The sequence below is a fragment of the Tubulanus polymorphus genome, chromosome 9, assembly GCF_964204645.1.
Source record: "Tubulanus polymorphus chromosome 9, tnTubPoly1.2, whole genome shotgun sequence".
Lineage (NCBI taxonomy): Eukaryota > Metazoa > Nemertea > Palaeonemertea > Tubulaniformes > Tubulanidae > Tubulanus > Tubulanus polymorphus.
In genome coordinates this window covers 16217146-16239361 of record NC_134033.1, presented here as the reverse complement: position 1 = coordinate 16239361, position 22216 = coordinate 16217146, and the positions used below count along the sequence as shown (strand labels likewise).

The following is a 22216-nucleotide window of genomic DNA, read 5'->3' as shown; positions in this document are numbered from 1 at the left end:
GTCCCTCTACCACTTCTTTTCCCTCGCCCCGATCTCTCCCTCTCACCTAACCAGACCCCTGGTATGTGTGGCCGCGGGTTACCTTACTAAACTCCAGGGGCCGGTTTTATAGACTGTTATTACCCGTTGGCCGGCTAACTCAATTCATTATCAATTAAGTTAGCCCCCGGGTTAAAGGTAATACCAGTCTATAAGACCGGGCCCAGCTGTCGGTAGGCCCTGGACCTGTTGTGAGTTAACATTTTTTCCTAGGGATTGTTTGATGTTTGAAAAATGAAACAATGAAACTAATAATCGAAATCTAACTATTTGGAACTAGATCCCCGTGTTATACACGTATATACAGGTTTTACCGGTGACGATGGTCGGTAATTATTAATTGGTTTTTATCTATACAGTTTTAACCGTTCCCAAAACTCTCAACTCTACCCACTTCAACAGCCGCTCTCAACGACTGTAAATTTGTTATCTACAATTAATAATTCAGCATTTAACAGAAACATATAGCGATTCTTCGCTGAAATATACGTTTGCATAATATCGTCGAAATCATTTCGATAGGATATTACAAACGCGTTTTTTAAATATATATTTGTTTTTTTTTGGTTTCTAAAAGGTTTGTTTGCAAAACTGTTTAGACGCCGACTTGAAAAAATATTGCAATTGTTCGCTGGGCAACGCGCAGCGCCACGGAGCGGCCGAATCTGTATGTAGCGGCAGGAATATACAACAATGTATGTAAATTAGTCAATCTATTTTAATCAATGAAATGGGGAACTATTCCGCGAGATGGCGTTACGAGCACTCGGTCTAACGTTAAGAATTAGTTCATTCATCTTTGAATTGATTCCTAGGCCCCGAATCCACAGAATATACATCGGATTCATTTTTCTACACGGCAGTTGGTATAGTTTCCAATTTATTTATCTAAGGTCGCAGTTCATTGGATCTCAATTGAAGCGCAGAAGAAGCTGAACGACACTAGCGACACTTGGCGGAACCTTACTTGCCACAAGTGGAATCCTCGATTGCCACAGTAGCGTTGACAGTTCCCCATTCTCTCTTATGATTTCACTAATGATTTAATGATACACAATATATTAATAACGAATCGAATGTATCACTGTAAATCGAATATATTATGCAGATTTATGCAAACTAGTTATGACGTCACTAAAACCGAACGGAAGTGAATGTGATTGTAAAGCACAATGCTCGTAAGTTGTAGGATGTTTTTTATTGTTTGATCAAATGAAGAGAAAAAAGCAAAATAAAACTTTCTCAATTCAATTAAACATTATTTCTTTAATTTTAGCGAAGTTGTTTATAAGTCTACCACGTTTGAGACCACGTGGTTAAATCCAGCAAGCTTCCATAACGTACGTAGCAATCAAACTTACACTCGTCCAGTCCTTCCGTTTTAAATCATCTTATACGATCATCGTTTCAAAAAAAAATCTTTTCATCATATTATCTTTTTTTGACAATCGTAATTTTTTTAGCCAGCTGTCAAGGCTTCTTGGAAAAACGAAACTTACATCAAGTGAGTATTTGCAACGCCCCCTGTTGGTGAAAATTCCCACCGTTTATTTCATTGCACATTCAATTGGAGCATCGTTGCATGCGATTTTTTTTCAGAAATAATTTCGCCAAATTCGAAATATTTTACCAAGACGCTCACATCAACGAGTTTACAGAAACGTACACAGAAAATGTAAGTAGCCGATGTTTATCATACCTGCTCTGAAATTAAGAAAGTCGTCCTTGCAATTCGATATTCGTATCATGTTTTACAGGTGTGGGTATTCCTCTCGCATATAGGTGGCGCTTCGGCGTTATTGGTCGGTATTTCCTGCGTGACGTTGCTCGAGTTTGTCGGTATTATATTCAGTTGCTTGTGGATGTGTATTTTGATCTGCAGACGAAGGTCAGTGGCGCCCCCTATAACACCGACCCCATCTCACTTAAGCAACTGTGCTATATTCCATTACAGATATACAGTGGAACCTCGTACGACCGTTTTATCGTTTATAAAAAAACCTAGAATTTCGTCCCAGATAAGCGAATTCCGATTATTGCATAATGGTTATAACGAACTATCGGTTATAACGAACAGATTTTTTGGTCCCGTGAAGTGGTAACGAGGTTCCACTGTATTACGTTTGGGAGTGAATATCAGAGTATCACGATTGATAAAACACTATGGATCCGTGTTGAAGTGATGAAGAGAGAATTCCACAATAATAACGAACTTCGGACTGTTTTTTCGTTTTTTTTTGTGGGATTCTCTAGTAATATCAGGAGTATCATTCATTTTCATTACAGAGAAAAGAAGAAAGATATGGTCGAGTATCTGAACAGGGGAAGGTCGAGAGTTGAGAAGGTGGGCAGGGGAAACGGACACGCTTACCTGATAAGTGAGGGTGATACAGTCGGCGGAGGACATTATCGAACTGGAGGAGGAGGCGGCGCTTATAGGGCGTTTAACAACCCGCTGATAACATCGAACAGACCGGCGATATACCTGCCTCGTATCGCCGACGAGGACGACATCCTCGGCGGAACTAGGGTACCGTTCGCGTCGTACAAACACGCCTGGATCGAGGCAGACGATCACGTGACACTACCGAACGCGGTCGATCATCGAACAGCGCCACCGCCGGCGACGAGGAACGTGAACAATTGGAAATTCTACCCGAAATCTCCCTCGTCGCCGATACTGAGTTTGAATACGGAGAGCGACGTTAGGAAAACGGCGAAGCTTATTTCGCAATTAGCGGCCGGCAAGAAACAGTTCATGGACGCGTCGAGAAATCATCAGGCGCATTTCTAGTACTAGGATCTCGTCGCACACAAAACGATATTGAAGTCACTAACAACAGTCTTAGTCATAATTGCGTGAGACTAATTAGTTTATCAGGACAATATTTGTCCACGGAAATCACATCGCGATAACAATACAGAATCTGCCAAAACCGACTCCGAATGAATTCTTAGCCACCCTCTGCGCTATACCAAGGACAACAGCGCCCAGGGGCCGTATTCACGAAACACCCGTGTCACGTAAGATTAATGGGTGAACTCTCGGGCAGACGTGACACGTAGGTAACCGGGTGCTTGGTGAAAACGGCCCCAGGGGCTGATCTGAAGTCTGATTCAGGGAGGGTTGCAGCCCAATATAGGGCGTATATAAAATCATTAAAAGGGCTAACATAGAAAAAACATCGTTACACATTAACTCATTTTTGGAAAAGAACAAGATTTTATGAATCTAAACGTTTTGCTAACAGTTCATTATGTTTCATTTGCCTGTACAATTTCAGGGCAACTTTTTAAGGAGCCCTTGGTGCCCCCCTCCCGTTACGTCTAGACAGGGTGTTCCCGCGGTGGTGGTGTCACGCCTTCACCCAGTTTTTGGAAGTGGTTGTATCCACAGTAACCTACGACGCTCTACCACCCCCTAGTGGTAACGCCAGAAACTACTAAAAGGTTCATCTACACACCGAAGAAACTTTCAAAGATGATCAGAAACCAGAAACTGATACGAAATTAAACAAAACGTTGAAAGTTGCAAATATGTTTTTTTTATTTTACAATAATAAATAAATACGATGTTATTTATTCTCAAATTTACAATACGATAATATTTCATACAAATAGTTTTAGAGATTTAGAAATTTAAAATACAGATAATTCTTCGCATTGAAGACGTATCGCGTCCCTAATTTACCTAATACGAATAAAACCCACTGAGTTTGGATTCGGAAATTACACAAATTTAGATAAAGTATGTACAAGTACAAATAACAAAGAAACGGGTATATGACAGACGATCCTATCGCAGCGCTGCATCATTGGAAATGTTCGTCAACGCCATCTTCCCCCGGGCATCGAGACTTGCCACAGTATGAAACCCGCAACACTAGACCGAATACGCAGCTTGGATGATGTCATTATTAGCAAATCACGAATCCCGTTTTAATTTTAGCCCGGGTTTTCCCTAGACAGTTTATCCGTGAAATTTGCCTCAGCGTTTATACAACGAGAAATCTGATTGGTGCCGCAAATTTTCGCACGGCAAAGCTGCGCATGAGTGCCTGTGCACCCGGTCTAGTGTGGCGGAGGCTAGCGATGCCATCAGGCTCGAATCCCTGCCGAGGGAGCATGTTCCACGCATGATTCGAACGCAGATCTTCCCGATAAGACATCTGTTTTACAGTAGAAATTAACGGCACAATTTTGATCGTTTTTTTATAAATCAGCTTTTTAGTTACAGATTTTATAAAGCAAAAATAACCATAGAAAGTATGTACACCTATACGCCATCTATCAATCGAATCCCGAACTACTGGTCATTCAGCAACCACTGGAATGTTCATCGGGGGTCATATCCTAATGACGTCAGCCACCGGGGTGAAATTTCAAGAACAGTCCAAAGGGGTGCTTCGAATCCACAGTCCTTTCAACCACCCTGAGGATTAAATACAATGAAATCAGAAATCCCCGAAATCTAATCCACCAGGGGGCGTTGTAATTGCTCAGTCTCATCCACCAGATGTCGCTGTCGTATATTAGAAATGAGTATGCGAAATGATCAACCAACTGATGACGAAATAGAATAGGAATATCGGATAAACCGCGAGACCCTTCCGATGCGGAGGTTGACTATCACCGAGGAACGCGGTAGACGCTGAAAATATCGAAACAGTTCATACGATTACGGTTGTAAAATATTGGCGATATTTCGATGATTTCTGAATTGAAAAAATCTCATCTAAATGAAGTCTAACCGAGACCTACAGAACGAGATCTTCGACCCAGTTCCACAGTTCTGAGTTCAGATTTGACTCATTGATTTTTATACAGCATTAACTTTAACTGACAACCGTGGAACTGAACCCAGAAGCTAGCGGCGTGTTCAACTTCTGTTCAATTAGAATTTGACAAAGGTTTGAAAAATCGGAAATGAACTCATTTTCATTCAACGAGTCAAACTGTGGAAATTGGTTCGTATTTCGTTGAATTTACTTTAGTTAAAATTTTAGGTTTTGAGAATTCCGAGATCCTAGGACCCGGTTGAGTATTGTCAGTTAGGATTCGAGTCTTAATCACAGATGCCCGCAACAAGTATCGAACTAAGCAGATGTCATGAATTCAACTTCGTAAAGCCAAAACGGAACTCGTAACCGCGTATAACCGGGTCCTGAAAGATCTACAGTAATTATGGGGTGCGGTAAAATATGGATGATGACTTACCGAACGTAGACCAGCAGAACGCGATCAGGACGAGAATTAACCGAACGACGAACAGCGCCGTCGTGTGGCCGGCGACGAGAATTATACGACAAAATATCAGAGCTATAGTCAACGGTAAAACACAATAACCTAACACGCAAACACTCTGGAAAAACGATCTGAAATTCAGAGAAAAATGGCGCTTAATTACAATGGCCGGAGGAAACGGGGCGGCCTTGGCCGGACCAAAACTTTGCCGATCATGTTTCACTTTTGACGTAATATATACATAGGGGTCATTCATTTATTACGTACGCATTAGGGGAGGGGGGAGGGTCAGTGCTATCGCGTACTGTAATGCTTAATGTATATGAAGAAATGGCCGATTTTGCGTACAGAGGGGGGAGGGGGGTCGAAAAATTCAAATTTTATGCGTACGTAATAAATGAATGATCCCATACAAAACCTAGTATCTTCTTGCCGTGAATTTTGTCCCGGTTGTAAGGGGATTTATCTCAAATATCTCACGCCAGAATGTCGTTAAAACGCATTTCTCATTTCAAAAGCTTTTTCAAAAAGAGGACTCCCACTCCCCCACCGGTGCTTCATGCCTTGGGCGCTCGAAATACTACAGACAGTAAGAAGTGGCTGGACCAATGTGCTTATCCTTCCGCCAGCCCTGATTACAGAGCTGCTTTTTCAGTAAAACTTCCCATATCAAGATCCCGAGTTTGTTATAACGAGGTTCCACTAATGTATCAATATGTATCATACTACTGACTTGATTTTCTGTTATCCGTTTATAGTTTCAATACTTACATCGATCCTCCGAGTAATTTGGTATTTAACGTAACGATCACAGCCCCGACCCAATAAATGACGAACACTTCAGCGAACTGCGGACCTCCGTCGTTCAAATCATTCGCTCGTTCAGTTGAACCTTGCAGCATCCTACAGACAAAATCAGCGTTTTAATTTCGCAATATCAGATTAATTTCAAGGGTTCTTACAGATATTTCCCTGGCCCTTGACCAAAAATTCCCTGATTAAATTATAAGATATCCTCAGTGAGAGCTGTTTCTTATCAAGAGGTTCCTTTTGCTGCTTGTCACCAGCAACAACAACAGACCAGAAATTCAAATTCCAGGATTTGTCGCTGATTTTTACGGAAAGAGTCAGAATACCCTGATCTGTAAGAATCTCAAATCTCTCTAAAAAAAAGCTAAAAACAAAGATTTTTAAGAAAAGCTTGAAAATTTTTTCGAAAAATTGATAACTTACATGGCCAGAAATACGCACAGTACAAGTGGACCCCATAAATCCCCTGAAATAAATCGAAACAGCAAAATGACAATCTATATCTAAAATAGAGAATTTGTATATAAACATAATTTCCACTGTATTTCACTTACATTCTCGTAATAATTTCTTGCTTTCTTTTGGATAAAAAACGTGAAAAAACTTTACACCGACCGCTTTCATGTCCCTCAGCTAAAAAAAAAAACAATTAAAATTATTCCTCGATTTTACTATAAACACCGCGAATTTCAAAATATGTGGTTACCCTATCGGCCCAGTGAAGAATCCTAAGATCACAGGGGCAGAGTATCAGAGCTTTAGATTAATGTAAAAGCGACTAATCAGTTAATCTGATGTCTATAATGTGTATAAAATAGTTATTTCATATACATTATAGACATTGGATTAATAGATTATTGTTTTTACCTTAATCTACAACTCTGATACGAGCCCCTGTGCCTAAGCGAGTAGTGATATTTCAACATATCTCCATGAGCCATTTTCAAAATATTTTTTTTTCAACAACAGCAATGGCTCATTAAGTCGAAATATCACTACTCTCTTAGTTTTGCAGCCTTATAAACTTGTCAATAGAAAACAGAGTGAAGCCACTGTGAGCACGGCCTCCCTGAGCACGGCCTCCCTGAGCACGGCCTCCCTGATATTGACAATTGGATAGAAACTTACAACGGTATCTTTAACGGGTTCGTCCAGCGTAGACAGAGTGTCTTCATCTTCCTGCGGAGCTCCGGGAACGGTGATATCACCTTCCAATGATACGTCGTTTAATAACGTATCGGACTACAATAACAACAAACAAACAATATCAGTTAGGCCGACATATACACAACAGGCAAATAATCATCTTTAAACTTTAAATCTATTGACTTATCCAGCCTAAAGGGGCACTTCGCCAACGACCAGATACCATGGATTGATGGAAATTGTAGGAGAGGAGAGTAATATCTTTAAAAAGCTACATTAGGTACAACCTAGACTGCAGTCCCTCTCCTGGGGATGAAAGGGCCAGATCAAGAGGAGGGAGACAGGGTCTGGTTGTTGGGAAGCGGAGGTGAGGAAAGGGGGGACGTGGAGCTGGGGTTGAGTCAGTCACTGATGACACTGGTCACTGTGGTGTGGAGAAAACTTTAGTTGTCAATTCAATGTTTAAGAAGCCGTCACAGCTTACAAAGCGGTCAAAATACTATGAATTTGAGTTAAATATTTGCCCAACGTTAAACATTTTTCAGAATGGTATTTTATACACATGTCATTTTATCATAGACAACGTAATTTGTAAATTTTTACCTGATTTTCATCAATTTCGACTTCCACGTCAGCCATGATGGTATTCCCCAATGACGTCATTTCGTCTAACACGACACGGATGCGGACTTATGGACCGGATAACGAGCCGTGCAGCATGCCCGCGTCCAACGCGTCCAACGAACCGCGAACGCCGGACTGGGCTATGGAGATTGCGGTGAAATTTTTCATTTGATTCTACACATGCATTTTCAAAGAAAAAATTTTTATTCCATAAAGGAAAAGATTCCCTGAGTAAGACTCAATTTATAGGCCCATGACTAGTAAAACAAACATAATCCTAGCTCTCGGCAAAACCGATCCAATGATTCGAACGCGGGACCTCTCACAAGAAAAACTAGAGGACCACATGGTTAGATCACTAAAATACATTTATAGACACTAAATAGCTGTATCGACTGATTGCGTCTGGTGAGTGTGTTGAAGTCAGATGTGGTTCTATAATCAAAATTGGGAGCATCGCGAAGTATCTCTATGATAATTTTGATCATTCTGCACCAGTTTTCCAGAACCAAATTTCTGGATCCATCTGGAGGACTGGATCTATATCATTTCCATAATTTTTCTATACGAGCTGGTACGAACCCGCTTTATCTAATATCACGTGCATTGTTTGATAATAGCCCTATAGATCTGATATTCTGATTTATAGACAAATCCAGAATCAATAATCATGCATCTGATCACGGCGGGAACATCTTCCATACCGGTGTTGTTTGGATCATACTTTAATAGCATTTATGATTAATAAGATGGATAGCGAACGAGGCAACGAGGCGACGTGATTGGTGGAATACGCAGAGTAGGGGGCGTGGAATGAAACTGTTCAGTCTGTTGAGTGATGAGGCGCAGACGGATAATTCTCATTATCGATCCATTCAGGCTCGTCTGGTTTCGTATACGGAGGTAAGTTCGGATATTGTTTTTTTTGCGTCGAAATATACTAATGCAAACACTCTGTACATAGATATATAGATCGGTGATATTAATGCAAAGATGATTAAGGACTTAATTTATTTTTCGGAATCAAAGATGATGCCGTTAAGTGTTTTTTAAGATGAAAGAACTAATTCCCAACTGGTCGACATTTTTTTTTCAATCGGATATAATCCGTTTGCGTTCAATTATACGTTTCAAAACGGGATTAAAAAGATGTTCTAATCTAATTTCCAGTCTGCGCTAAAATCAAATTAGGCTGAAAATATGAAATTCAAATATCGGAAACGGTTTTTAACGGTTTATGTTAATGCGGAAATTCGTGTTAGATTAACAGCTTAGAAGTTCGGCATTTTTTTAAGGTTGTGAAATATTTATTTGAAGATATGTTCACTATCATTAAGAGGGAATTAGTCGACGGAAATATTTTGAATTTGAATATGTAACGGTTTTTAACGGTTTACTGGCTGAAATTCATTCTCAGTTAACAAATTTACATTTTGGTAAAACGAATAAATGCATTTGATGTGTCGATTACACCGCAGAATCGACTATAAATATGAAATTCAAATATGTGGAAACTGCTTTAACGATTTATCGAGAGCGCCTTTCTAATTTTAGATTTTTCTATACGGTAAAAACGATACTTCAAAATATTTAGTTTTAAGTGATAATGTAAATGGCGCGATGTTCCGCAAGTCTACTGGATCCCTTGTGTAAATAGAGCATCGATCTGAAGTAGGATTCGGCCTCATTGATTCAGAATATAATTGACTCCGAGCGCGTCTCGAGCTTATTATATTGTCTCCATCCGTCAGCCATTACAACCGGCGCTCGGCAGCGCGTACGTGTGGAAGTTCTTCTCAATCCGGGAAACTCCGCGATCTACAGTAACTGGAGCACTTCCCTCTGAGTTTTTAGACTGCACAGGATGTTTTCAATGTGATTGAGAGATTTTTCCCGTGTGTTCATTTTCTTTCGAACGCTATCGACCGGAAACGGAAATACGCACGGCCGTAAAATACGACAGGAATATTTCAAAAACTGTCAGAAAATACAAATGGAACTTTGTCATTGACTTCCGGTAGGTACCGGTCGTTTCGGGCGTAAATGGCTGAATACTTCTAACGCCGAGGCAGGTAAGGCGACGATTTTTCAGATCTTCAAATCGAAATTTGTAATAATTGAAAACAAAAACAAAGAATGTCATGGAATTTTTTTCGAAACGAATATCTTCTAGATCTTCAAAACTGCGAGAATAGAATTATTAGAATTATTTGAAACTGGATTGTTGTTCAACGATAGATCCCAAAATCTACATCGTGATAGGTTCCTGTTCCAAAATATGAATATCGTAAATCGTAGTAAAATAGTTTAATTCAGACGAGGAGAATAGACTTAAAACCCACTGTATACAAATTGAAACGATTAAAAAACGAAATTTATTTATCGATTGTAAAAATTTAAAAACGGGAAAACCATTCGTGAAAAACTATTCCCTGTTGTGACGATATAACGTAGAAAAAATATCCACACTCTAATATAACGGAAGATAAAATCCGAAAAATGTCCTTTAGCTATGAATTTATTGATTCAAAGTTTCGACTATAACCTAATTCCTGGAGATGACTATTAGCGAAAATACATAAAATATCTCTTCATGTACTTTTGCTATTTTCGGTCGAAACGTTGATTGAGTAGGTACAGTTTATAGCTTAAAAACGTGAAGTTTCGAACGATTTCTGTAGTCAGTTTCTCTTTTAATCTTTTAAATTTATATATAACGAGTTCTGGTGCTATAATTAGAGATCTTGCTTTGAGGCAACGCGCGCACATTATTTCAGATTTCTTACATAAAATTCGCCATCTCAACGGGATTAGGCTTTTCATAAAATGTAGCCTCCGTCGCGGCTTTACAAGATGACGTCTTTGAAACGCCCAAAGGCTGGTAACCATTTCTGATTCACAGCTTTGTCGTGTCATCGGGGGGAAACTCGGCTTTGAGATATCTCCGCGATGGCTGCTTAGATATTTTCATCTCTACGATATACTATAATTTCGGTAGGCTTTATGGGAATTGAAAAGACCATAATTATGAGAAAAATCGAAGAGCCGTTTTCAAAACTAAGACAGTATTGACGTTTCGTGAGCCTTTTTGAAAACTTTAAGAGAGTTGTGACGCTTGGACTCAATTCTTTGAGCCATTTTCAAAAACTAAGAGAGTAGTAACGTTTAGACTCGATTCTATAAGCCATTTTCAAAACTAAGAGTTGCGAAGTTTAGACTCAATTCTACGAGACATTTTCAAAAACTAAGAGAGTACTGACGTATAGACTCGATATGAGCCATTTAAATAAACAATTCAAGAGTTTAGTGACGTTTAGACTCAGTTCTGCCATTTTTACAACTGAGAAAGTATTAATTATTGTGCCGTTTAGACTCAATTGCTCGACGGGCTATTTTTGAAAAAGCTTTGAAACGAGCTTATAGAACATTGAGTAAAAAACGTCGCTACTCTCTTAGTTTTTCGTCATAATTGTGAATATTTTCTTCAATTGAATCATAGTCAGTCACCGATAGTGGGAATTACATTGCCCACGATGTGTGTTAGGTCCGTATAACTTTCTCCCGAGCTGGTAGTATAGAAGTAACCCCCCGGTATCGAATTTCGGTATTGCTACTTGACGGAGAATTTGAGCGGGCGTTTTATCCACCGACTGGTTGTTGTAATTCAACAATAGAATATGAAACAATCAATTTACCGATACCACTTACACAATATAAACACCTGAACACCGGCACCTGACTAGAGAGAGAGAGAGAGAGAGATGGAGTTAGAGTCAGTTCAATGTAGGGTGTATGTAAATATTTTATAGCACGTACTTTGATGTTTATAGCCTGTGGGTAACTCGTATGTTTAGAAAGGGATACGTACGTATTAATCAATTGTGTGTGTGCGCGCGTAATTCACTAAAAATTAAAAATTGATATCGCTGGTCGGTAGATTCCATTGATTCGAAACTTTTCCGAGCCAGAAGTATATATGTTTATATGACGTATACGACTCGTTGATTTTGAGTTACGCCTGTTTTGTTTATTCCTCGATAATTCGCATAAAGGAAAAAATTGCCGTAGCCAGTCGTTGCACAGACAAGGCTTACATATAAGGCCAGACTAAGTTCATTCCGATTCTTAAAACGGGGAATGACGCTGTTATTTATTTGATTAGTAGATTTCGTTTGATTTGGTGTCCCTTACGAATCCACCGCACCTGCCGGGAACGAAACAGGGGGTTTGCTTTTGAAATCGGAAATCGAAGTTGCGTGATCAGCGGTCGAATTTACAGAATCTTTTTGTTTGAATCGAAGTTTACAATTGGGAAATTCTGTTTCTTCAACCAATCCAACAACTTTAGACCAGTCTTCAAACCACACGACGCTCTTACGTCAAGACCACGCAACGGAGCCTTGATTCTGGCTTTTCATATTGCTAGATTTTTCTCATCTTTCGATCATTGACTGTCGGATTCGGAATACCGCGGTTGTGAGGCACTCAAGGATTTTTAGGAAGCCCAAGGAGTCGGGACGGATGGGATATTTTAGGAAACTTTTCACTTGGGAGTTGCAGGAGGACGGGCGGCTCCCTGTTAGCAGACGGCCCGGTAGCTGTACGTATGATTCATCCTATTTCAATATCAACGGCAAAAAATCGACTCAATAATAATTTGCTCTCTTGGCCGCCTCTGTATCCTGTAATGCTTTTTATCGGAGATTGCTCTCTCTCTCTCTCTCTCTGCTGCCCCTCGCTGTATACAGCGTGGAGCAGTCGCTGGCGACGGAGGAAAAGGCTTTCTGATCTACTCCGATCTGATGTTTTAATGGACTACGGAAAATCGTCTGACATCATCATATCCAGTGAGAGAGTAGAACACATTTAACTAATGTATTTTCATGTCAGATTTCTCGGATTTTTCAGCCCTTCAATTTGTTTATGAGTGCTGCTGCTGCTGCCGCTGCTGCAAGTTGTCAGCGCCCTTCGTGATCTTACTGATCTCTCTTACGACCGATTTATGTAACGAGATTTCCGACATTTGAAAGCGTTTTCTGATCTCTTATCCAAAAATCTATCGATGCTTATCCAAAAGGGTCGAATCAGTGCCCGATTTTATGCGTATTTAAACACTCAATGTCAAGAAAAACTTCCGAATTCGAAAACGTGTCGAAAATGGTTTTTTGAGCATTTTTTGTACACAAGATATCGTTTAGATGGAGCTGGATGTAATGGACAGTTCATAGAGTGCAAACCCAAATTTTGATGACAATTCTTTTTGACGATCCTTTCTAATAGGGATGTTAGTCCCTGTTATTTATGTTATTGATTTGGTTTTGATTTGATGCTTACATTTTGAAATCGGAAATCGAAATACTGACACAGGATGATCGGTCGAATTTACCTAATTTCTAGTTTCAATCGAAATACATGATTAGATATTTTGGAACTTGAACAGGTAAGCCACTGGTTCATCACTCATCCGCACAAAATATTTAGCATTATATGTGCATGAAGGAAAATGGCTAATTTTGTACCCCGAAGCCCCCATCCCCCATAGATGCGTACATACTTTGTCAATGACCCAAACTGTGCCAATATTGTACCCATGAAGCCCCCTTCAGTCAATGGCCCCAAACTGTGTTTTTAATGTTTCTCGAGTCGTAAAACAGTGATTACACAAATTAGATTTTCACATCTTTCTCTCGTCAGCATCGAGATTGTCATTAGTTTTAATTAGAAATTACAGCTGGGGTTTTATCGATCGATCGTTCTGAGAGGTTTATAGGACGAATATTAACAGACTCCCAGAGAAAACTAGATGATAATTGGTTTGAATCAGTCAAAAATGATCGTTCGAAAAAAGGGCTGGACTCAGTTCCACAGTTGTATGTTAGGATTTGACTTAAGCGTAAAAGGTAACTCATTGGAAATGTACTGATCTCAACTCAAGAGTTGACTCTAAGTGACTGGGCCCCGGGAGGGTGTTTTCGGTGTTTTTGCAGCTCTGGACCCAGTTCGACAGTTGTGAGTTTGTATTAGACTGGGGTTTAAAACTCGTTGGAAATGAACTGATTTCAACTCAGAGTTAACTGTTAACTCACTGATGCTGTATTTGTATTCGGGATTCACCTCAGTTCAGACCACGAATAAGATCCCACGCAAATTGATAGAATATCTTATCTATATCCTAACGGTTTCGGGATTTTGACTTCAAATCCAATCATTAAAGCGACGATAAAGGATGTTCTTTTTAGAAACAGGTTTTTTTGTTTTTCTTTTTTGGAAAATAGATAAAATCGGCGATTACGAGGCACTTATCGTACAAAAGAAACTAATTTTCTAGCAACCAATAGCCAGTTGACTGTACGGGTCGTGCGAATATTCAGTTCCACTTGGCGCTACGATGACGCGTTGGTCAGAGCGAGAAACGACGAGAAACGACGAGACAGAACGATAGCTCAATCGCGAATGATATGATACAAGTTTCATGAGTCGGTCGGTTAGTTGTGAAATTGATCATCCCGCAGCGATTTACAAGATGAGAATCGAGTTAACACCCGAATTCCCCGAGGATCCAAACTCTCGTCTCTCAAATACCACTTAGTACTCATAGAAAATGACAGCTAGATCGTCTGCGAAGAGAGCCATCGAGAAACAGAACACCTCCTCACAAATAACTACTATACACCCTCCGAGCGTCAGAGTATGTCGGCTCGTTATATGTTGACAGCTGCTTGCTCGTTATCACAAACCATCAAATCTATAAAAACAGCAATAGTTCATAATACAAAACACGATACAGTTTCGTAGTGTGGTTTGAACTTCATTTACGGTCACAGAATTTCACCGAAATAAATTACAACGATTTTGCGCGATGAATTTACAGTCATAAAATTAGCTCATGACGACGAATTTTAACGAATGTCAAGTTTGTTTTTCTTTCGGATTTTTGCCGACAACCGGGTCCATAGTTCTCAGCTAATATTTGACTGGAGTCGGGACCAGTTTCACGACAAAATTTAAAATCGAATTTATATACAATTACAATTACATAGTTTGCGAATGATAACTGCATGTTTTCCATGCGAACAAACCGTATTAAGCTTCAACTTTTTCATTCTCCAGACCTAGGACCCGATTCCACAGTTATGAGTAAAGATTTTACTTCTAGGATATTTAACTGTGGAACTATGGTTTTTTTGTAATTTTCGTTTCCGAATTCTTTATTCGCGAAGGATTAATTCAATCCGGAGGCTCATTTTTAGGGATGCATTTATGGCTTATGCAGCATCGCTTTAAAAACGTAATTTTCCGTAGATTATCTACGCAAATATTTTTTGACAGTTATGAGTAGGAATTAGTCGAGAGTTCTGCAAAGTGTCACGAATATGTGGCCCGGATTCGACGCTATCTGAAATACCGGGTTTAATCAGTATTTCGTGGATACAACATTATGAAGATTATCTTGACGTATTGAGTCAAGGGATTTACGGGGATTATTGGGGACTGAGTTTCGGTCGATTGATTTTTAATTTGTCTTCCTTTTTTAGATCCGTATCAAATAAATAGACTGGTTGCCGCGTGGAATTCTCGGGAGGGACGGCGTGCATTATACTGGTTGGACTGGTTACGCTTGTCGCAGCTATTGAATGGATATCGGGAACAGAGATGGATATTGGACTGGTTACGCGCTGTTTGGTCGTGCTGCAAGCAATTTATCAAGGTAAACTACTAACGCCACCTATAGACGTAACCTGAATTTTGTTTACACAGGGGATGATAAATTGATCAGACTACTTACGCCCCCTATAGGTGTATTTACACAAGGATGATTGATTGACCGGTGAGACCGGTGTTTTATAAGGTAGATACACTTAACTGATACTTGACTAGTGAAGTGCAGGTTACACTTCGATAAAATGTAGCGCGATATTAACGGCGGAATCTCATAGCAGACGACACCACCGGCGGCGGCTGCGGTCACGTGATTTTGTCGAACTAGCGGGGAAGCGACGGTTGAGAGATGACGTCATAGTTGACATCATTCTCAGCTCCCGTTACATTCCGTATTTAGCAGTTAAACGCAAGTGGGGATTGGAGGAAAATGTCAGTAAAAATTGTCAGCATTCGAAATCGGCTTTTTTAGTGTATCCAAACTTGCGTGTTGTTGACAAGTTTACCAAAATAAACCTAGCTTAACCGTTATCCTTATCCTAGGTCGGTGGTAATTCTGAAGCTAGCAGGACTCGAACCCGGGCCCTCGGGCATACGTATCAAAACAATGGGAACCAATTTTGACAACTTTCGACATATTGTTCGTCACGCCATCTATTGGGATAGCTGTGGGTTCCCATTTTGATGAACAGAAATAAATTATCTTCAAAACCCGAACTTAATCAGAAGCTTTATTAGAAGATAAGCCACTCATACACGATCATCGAATTCTATGTGTGGTCGGAGTCATTGCTGACACCTCCAACTCAAACTCTAAAACCCGTCAGGTGCGGTTCTGGTTACAGTACTGGTCACCAGTCAGGTGCAGTACTGGTCACGAGTCAGGCGCAGTACTGGTCACCAGTCAGGTGCGGTAACTGGTCACTAGTCAGGTGTGGCAGCCTATTGGTTACTAGTCAGGTGCGGTTCTGGTAACCAAACAGGTGCGTTAACTGGTCACCAGTCAGTTAACATTACTAACAATACCCGAGTTTTCTATCTTACTGAAATCATCCGTTACCAAAACGTTAAAGCAATAAGAAAATAGTTAACAACAAAAAACGCATCACATTGTGGCCAATAAGCTACTGAGTCCGAATAAAGCTTGCCCTCTAAAGTCCTTCGAGCTGCAAGTGACATAGTATCGATAATCATATACATGCGTATCGGGCTGAATCCACATTGTTTCTGGTATTATTGGCTGCAATAGTTTTTTTTGTCTGTAGTTAACATGGATGGAACTGGTAATAGTTACTGGTAATGTGACGTCGACCCATCTATCACCGAGGCTAATGAGTTGATACTAATGTCTCTTGGATTGTCATTACCATAGAGTTCACCCTGTGACTGTCTGACTCTGTGTCTCCTACAGTCATAGCGCGCATTACCTTAAACAAACAGCCATCAGGAAACTTCCAGCGATGCAAACTTGAAGTCACGTATAATGTCTTACCGGGGGAATTACGCACCCAATCAGCAGATGTGTCTGGACATAAGTATCATCGGTAGAACTATCACGGCCAATATCTGACTGGAAAAAGTCACTTTCTTGATGACTGACTTGGTTATATTATGACACGGTGGTCGGGCCACCCTGGAAAAATTTAGAATTTTTCTAGCATGCAAACATTTTCAGAATCTAAATTCGGAAGAAATAATCCCGAAATTATATGTACTTTGTGATGGTAGCTTTTTTGTATCTTAAAATAGGGTTTGACCCTGTTATTTATTTGATTGGTAGAATTTATTTGATTTGTTTTGATTTGGCGTCCCTTACAAACCCACCACACCTGCCTGTAGCAAAAGCAGGGGGTTTGACTGATTGGGGTTGATGTAGTTGGCTGTCAGATTTAATACATCGAGATTTTTGATAACTAAGATACAAGGTTTTCCCATTTTTCCGTTTTTTGGTCGTTTTTCACGTGTAAAAAGTCCGTGTGGTGTTTTGTTATTTCTCGGGTAGATGTTGGTGGGTAGATTTTTGAAGCCCCACTACTTCAATGCTAATTCGCTGTATTTGGAAACGAAGGTTGAATGTGAGCAGCCCTGGTAAGCGAGCGTTAATTATCAGCTTAATATTTAATTGATTTAATGGGATTACCGTTAATGGACCGGGTAGAGGTCAACCGGTGCAGTAACTGCTCATTATAAGAGCAATAAAATTCATAATGATAATAATGTCGCAGAAATATGACTTATCAACCCGTGTTGGGTGCGATGCTATTATTCCCATGGTTCCTCGCGCCGTTACTATGGTATTCCTCACCTGGGCTGGGTTTCATAGACGTGGAAGAAAAATAGTCCCTGGGAACATTTTGAAATTTGTCAGTTATAACCATGGTTTCTCATTGTTACTATGGTGGTTGTCACCCAGATTGAGGATTTACCCCCAGGGATAACTTTGATACTCAGTCTATGAAACCGGGCCCAGGGTTATAGTTTTCGCTGTAGCGACTTAAGCAACGAAAACTTTCGACTCCACTGAAGAAAAACTAGGAGAGTAGCGAACACTCGACTAAGTGAATGTCTCTTCCTAGTGACATTGTCAAAAGCTCAAAGACATTTTGACTCAAAGCCATTTTCGAAACTGGTTGCTCATAACAAACGAATCTTAAAGCTAAGCATACATCGACAAAGCGACTGGAGACAACTAGTTGCTAGTGAGCGAGTACCCGCGCACATCGACAATCTAATGAAAACCAGCAACTGCGTGGCGTGGTCGCTCGGTCCATAGCGCACACATCGACAGCAACTGAGATGTGTTTTAGCAAATATTCTTGAGGGCATCACTAGTCACGTGACAAATTGCTTTGTTTAACTCAGTTACAACCATGTGTTGTTGATTATGGAGCGCTAACTTTGCTAGATTTTCATCATCAATATTACGGTTTTTCCTTCAATGGTTTTGCAAACAGTCACTACTTGTCTATATGAAAACCAACGTTCGATTTCATTCTGGGCCAATTTCATAATTCTGCTGGGCCTCTGAATTTGGTAACAGGATCAGGCCCGAGTATTTTTTTACAAAATCAATCTTTTACACCAACGCGATTAGTTCGAGAAGCACCGCTAAAAATCTGTCAATCAGTTTGTTAATCGAGCAATTAACTTGTCAATCAATTTGGTTATTTTACCCTCGCAACTTAGAAGAGCGATGATTATTATTACAGTGACTAACAGGCAATCAGACCCGCTCCGACTCCCATGCCTCCCCCTCTCTCTCCATCCTTTCTGATCCGCGGTAATCGCCGTTTTTCTTCTATCGTTGCTTCTTTTAATTTAGTTTCTGATGAAAACGTATCGATTCATTGCGCGGATACGCAGTTGATGCTGATGTGCTGTTCATTTAATGCTGACTAATAATAATTCGCCGTTAGCTTCCAAACGCAACTCAATATTATCCTGCCCCGAACCGCAGCAGCAGCAGCAGCAGCAGCAGCAGCAGCAGCAGCAGCAGCAGCAGCAGCAGCAGCAGCAGCAGCAGCAGCAGCAGCAGCAGCAGCAGCAGCAGCAGCAGCAGCAGCAGCAGCAGCAGCAGCAGCAGCAGCAGCAGCAGCAGCAGCAGCAGCAGCAGCAGCAGCAGCAGCAGCAGCAGCAGCAGCAGCAGCAGCAGCAGCAGTCCCCTCCGTCGCGTTAAGTTCTATCTCAGCCCATACTTATCACACTGCTTTTCGGTGCTCAGTTCCCCTGCACAGGAATCACACGAGCGTTTTTGGCCCGGGCCAAATTTGGCTCGGGTCTGATCCGGGCCAAAATCATCTCCGTGTGATCGTGGCTTTAATCTTTCTTGCGTAGGAAACTCAACTGTCATAGTTCTTTCATCGTCCTACAGCATTTTATTGTTGGTCCCTCCTCCTTTCTGTTGGACTCTAGGTGGTCCCTTATCGTAAAGGACTCTGTGGCGGTTTCCCGTGTATCATACAGGACTCTGTTTGGTCCCCATGCCTCCTAGAAGGACTAGGTTAGTCGTCCCCCTGTTTCCCTCGCCCATAAGAACCCACACACACGAGTCAACTGATCTTGAAATCATGATCCATATCAGTTTCCCCTGTCACTCATCCGATGTACCTCAGACCTTCCTCTGCTCTCACCCAGAAAACTGATCATGTACCTCAGATTCCCCTCCTCCGCTCTCACCCAAACCTCACATCTCGGAATCTCGATAACGCGCGTTATTTTAAAAGCCACACTGATGTTAAACTATACTGAATCGTTGTATTAATCGAATAATTTGTAAAATCACGTTCTTCAAATGTTTACCGATCGTCGTTTCTCTGATGGATTCTTTTTAATTAAACTGTCAAAAACATCTTTCACCATCGTCTGAAAATCAAATATCCCATATATACATACTGTGAACACTGTGAACACGTTATTCAAAGTGTTTGGTTAACAATAATCCAGTGAAACGTGCATATTTTGGAAATCATTTGAAAAGTATCAGAGCCGAATTCTAAAACTCGTAACTTTCGAGCTTTCAAGTGATCTTTCACTGAGAAAAAGACATTATTACACATTGTGCGCTGCAGTGTGCGCCACAGCGTGGGCTGCGGTGTGGGCTGTTGTGTGCGCTACAATGTGCGGTATACGGTGTGCGCTGCGGTGTGCGCTGCGGTACTGTCGGGTGATAAAATCACGGTTAACTAAAAATTGACAATTTGACAATATCGATATAAATAATAAATGAAATAGAAACGCATCGGACGGCAGCGGATCGGCAGCGGGTCGGCAGCGGGGAGCAGTAGACATCAGACAGAATGCGATTACATTTTCACCTGCGAGACTCGTAAATAACTACGCATTGTCATCAACGTCACGTGACTAAGCTTCCGTGAGTTTGAACTGATTGAACAGATTCCAACAACGGCCATTCCGAGACTTCCCACATCGACACGCGGGAGGACCCAGTTCCGAGAAAAAGCGATTAACTCCTAAAACGAGTTAAGATAGACCGGTCTGACTGTAACAAGACGAATTTGTATTTATACCTTTTACAGGGTCTCGTATGTGTGGTGTCCGTCGAAATCCGAGTCATAATATCCAAAATACCCCAAATATCCCTGACCCAGGATTCCTCCCTGGTAGAACTATGAGTTTCTGCGAAAACGAATTGAAATACCGTTTTAGCCGTCATGTATTAATCGTTTTGGTCCTAATAGTGCGGATTTACAGTTTTCTTCGCAATGAATATTTATCTAGGAATAAACCGCGAACGATAACATCCGCGCGGTATCATTTACTTAATGCCATCCGACAGATTTATAGTTATTTGATATACAGAGAGAGCGAGCTAGTGGGTTCGAATCCCGGTTATAAATCCGAGCGCGATGAAGTAGGGTCGCAGTGCTCTTAGCTGTCACGTGAGCTAATATAATCTGAGCTCTAACTGTCATATGTCAAGTATCATTCTGTCTTCATACATAAAATTATAGCTGCACTCTTCGCTTATACACACGCCAGTACACCAGTTTACCAATAAAAATACATGTAGTTTGCTGATACCTGCATTTACATTTTCCATCAAAATTCTCTATTAAGATGACGATAAAATCCACTTCAAATATATTATGTACGCCAAAAATGCCGTTTTCGATCTTAGAATAGAGATTGACCCTGTTATTTATTCGATTTGTAGATTTCGCTTGATTTGTTTTTCTTATGATTTGGTGTCCGTTACAAACCCAACACACCTGCCGGGAGCGAAACAGGGGGTTTGATTTCGAAATCGGGAATCGAAGTAACGACACAATTTAGCGATTATATACTGACCATAACAAAGAGACTTGCGATACAAAGTAGGGGTTATATACGCCATAAACAGTTGAACTAAAGATATGGATAAACAATAGGGATACTTATGATGGTGGCAATGTGGTTATGTCGTTGTGAGAATTCGCTTCACCACCGCGCGCGCTGCTACACCGCATAAAAGCCTCGTAGACGTTCTATCAACTCTTGCAGGCATATTAGCGATCATAAAATCCCCATTTACCGGCGAGAGCGAGATTGCTCGAACGGGAGGGGCAGAGCGCGAATCGAAGATTTATGAGAGGTGCGCATATTAGGAACATATCGCGTCGCGTTAACAAGACTCATAACTACGACTGTCGAGAATTAATATACTAGTCATGCATGCTTTACCCGGGTAACCGTTACTGGACCGAGCAGCAGTTCGTAGAAATTCGACAGTAATTGTTTCTTTAAAGGTCCAGTAGGCAATTAGCGTCAATCCGCGGTATGATATGGAACCAATTAGTGCTAGTGATTGATGACGCCGAGCACCGACCGTAGAATAAACTATATGTGATAAACACTCAATTCCTCCCTCGAATTATTAAGATACATATTTAGAAAAAATACTGAAAAATGATTTCAGACTATTAGAACACTTGCTACTACACTGTCTTTTATAAGTGGGGGATCTAGTATAATTAGCGGGCACTTCAAGAATAAACCATCTGATGGAATTCTTTCCTCGAATTATCAAAATATAAAAAAAAACACTGAAAGTATGATTAGACTATTATAACACGTGCCCTACTACGCAATGGGACTCTCAGAAAATCAGCGGGCTACTGGAGAATATGAAGGGTATTCTATGATGGCTGATAAGGGCCATGGAAATATTCCCTGACAAAACATAATGTCGTCATTC

General features: G+C 40.7%; 1 protein-coding gene across 1 annotated transcript; it reads right to left on the bottom strand.

The window, feature by feature from the left end:
* Positions 1–3584: 3584 nt before the first annotated feature.
* Positions 3585–7885, bottom strand: LOC141910894 (protein YIPF6-like). Its single transcript, XM_074801764.1, has 7 exons — positions 7843–7885; positions 7222–7335; positions 6648–6726; positions 6517–6559; positions 6055–6186; positions 5257–5414; positions 3585–4690 (listed from the first exon to the last, which is right to left on the bottom strand). The coding sequence occupies exons 1-7, from the start codon at positions 7876–7878 to the stop codon at positions 4572–4574; spliced, it is 681 nt and encodes a 226-aa protein (XP_074657865.1). The 5' UTR covers positions 7879–7885; the 3' UTR covers positions 3585–4571.
* Between the last annotated feature and the right edge of the window lie 14331 nt (positions 7886–22216).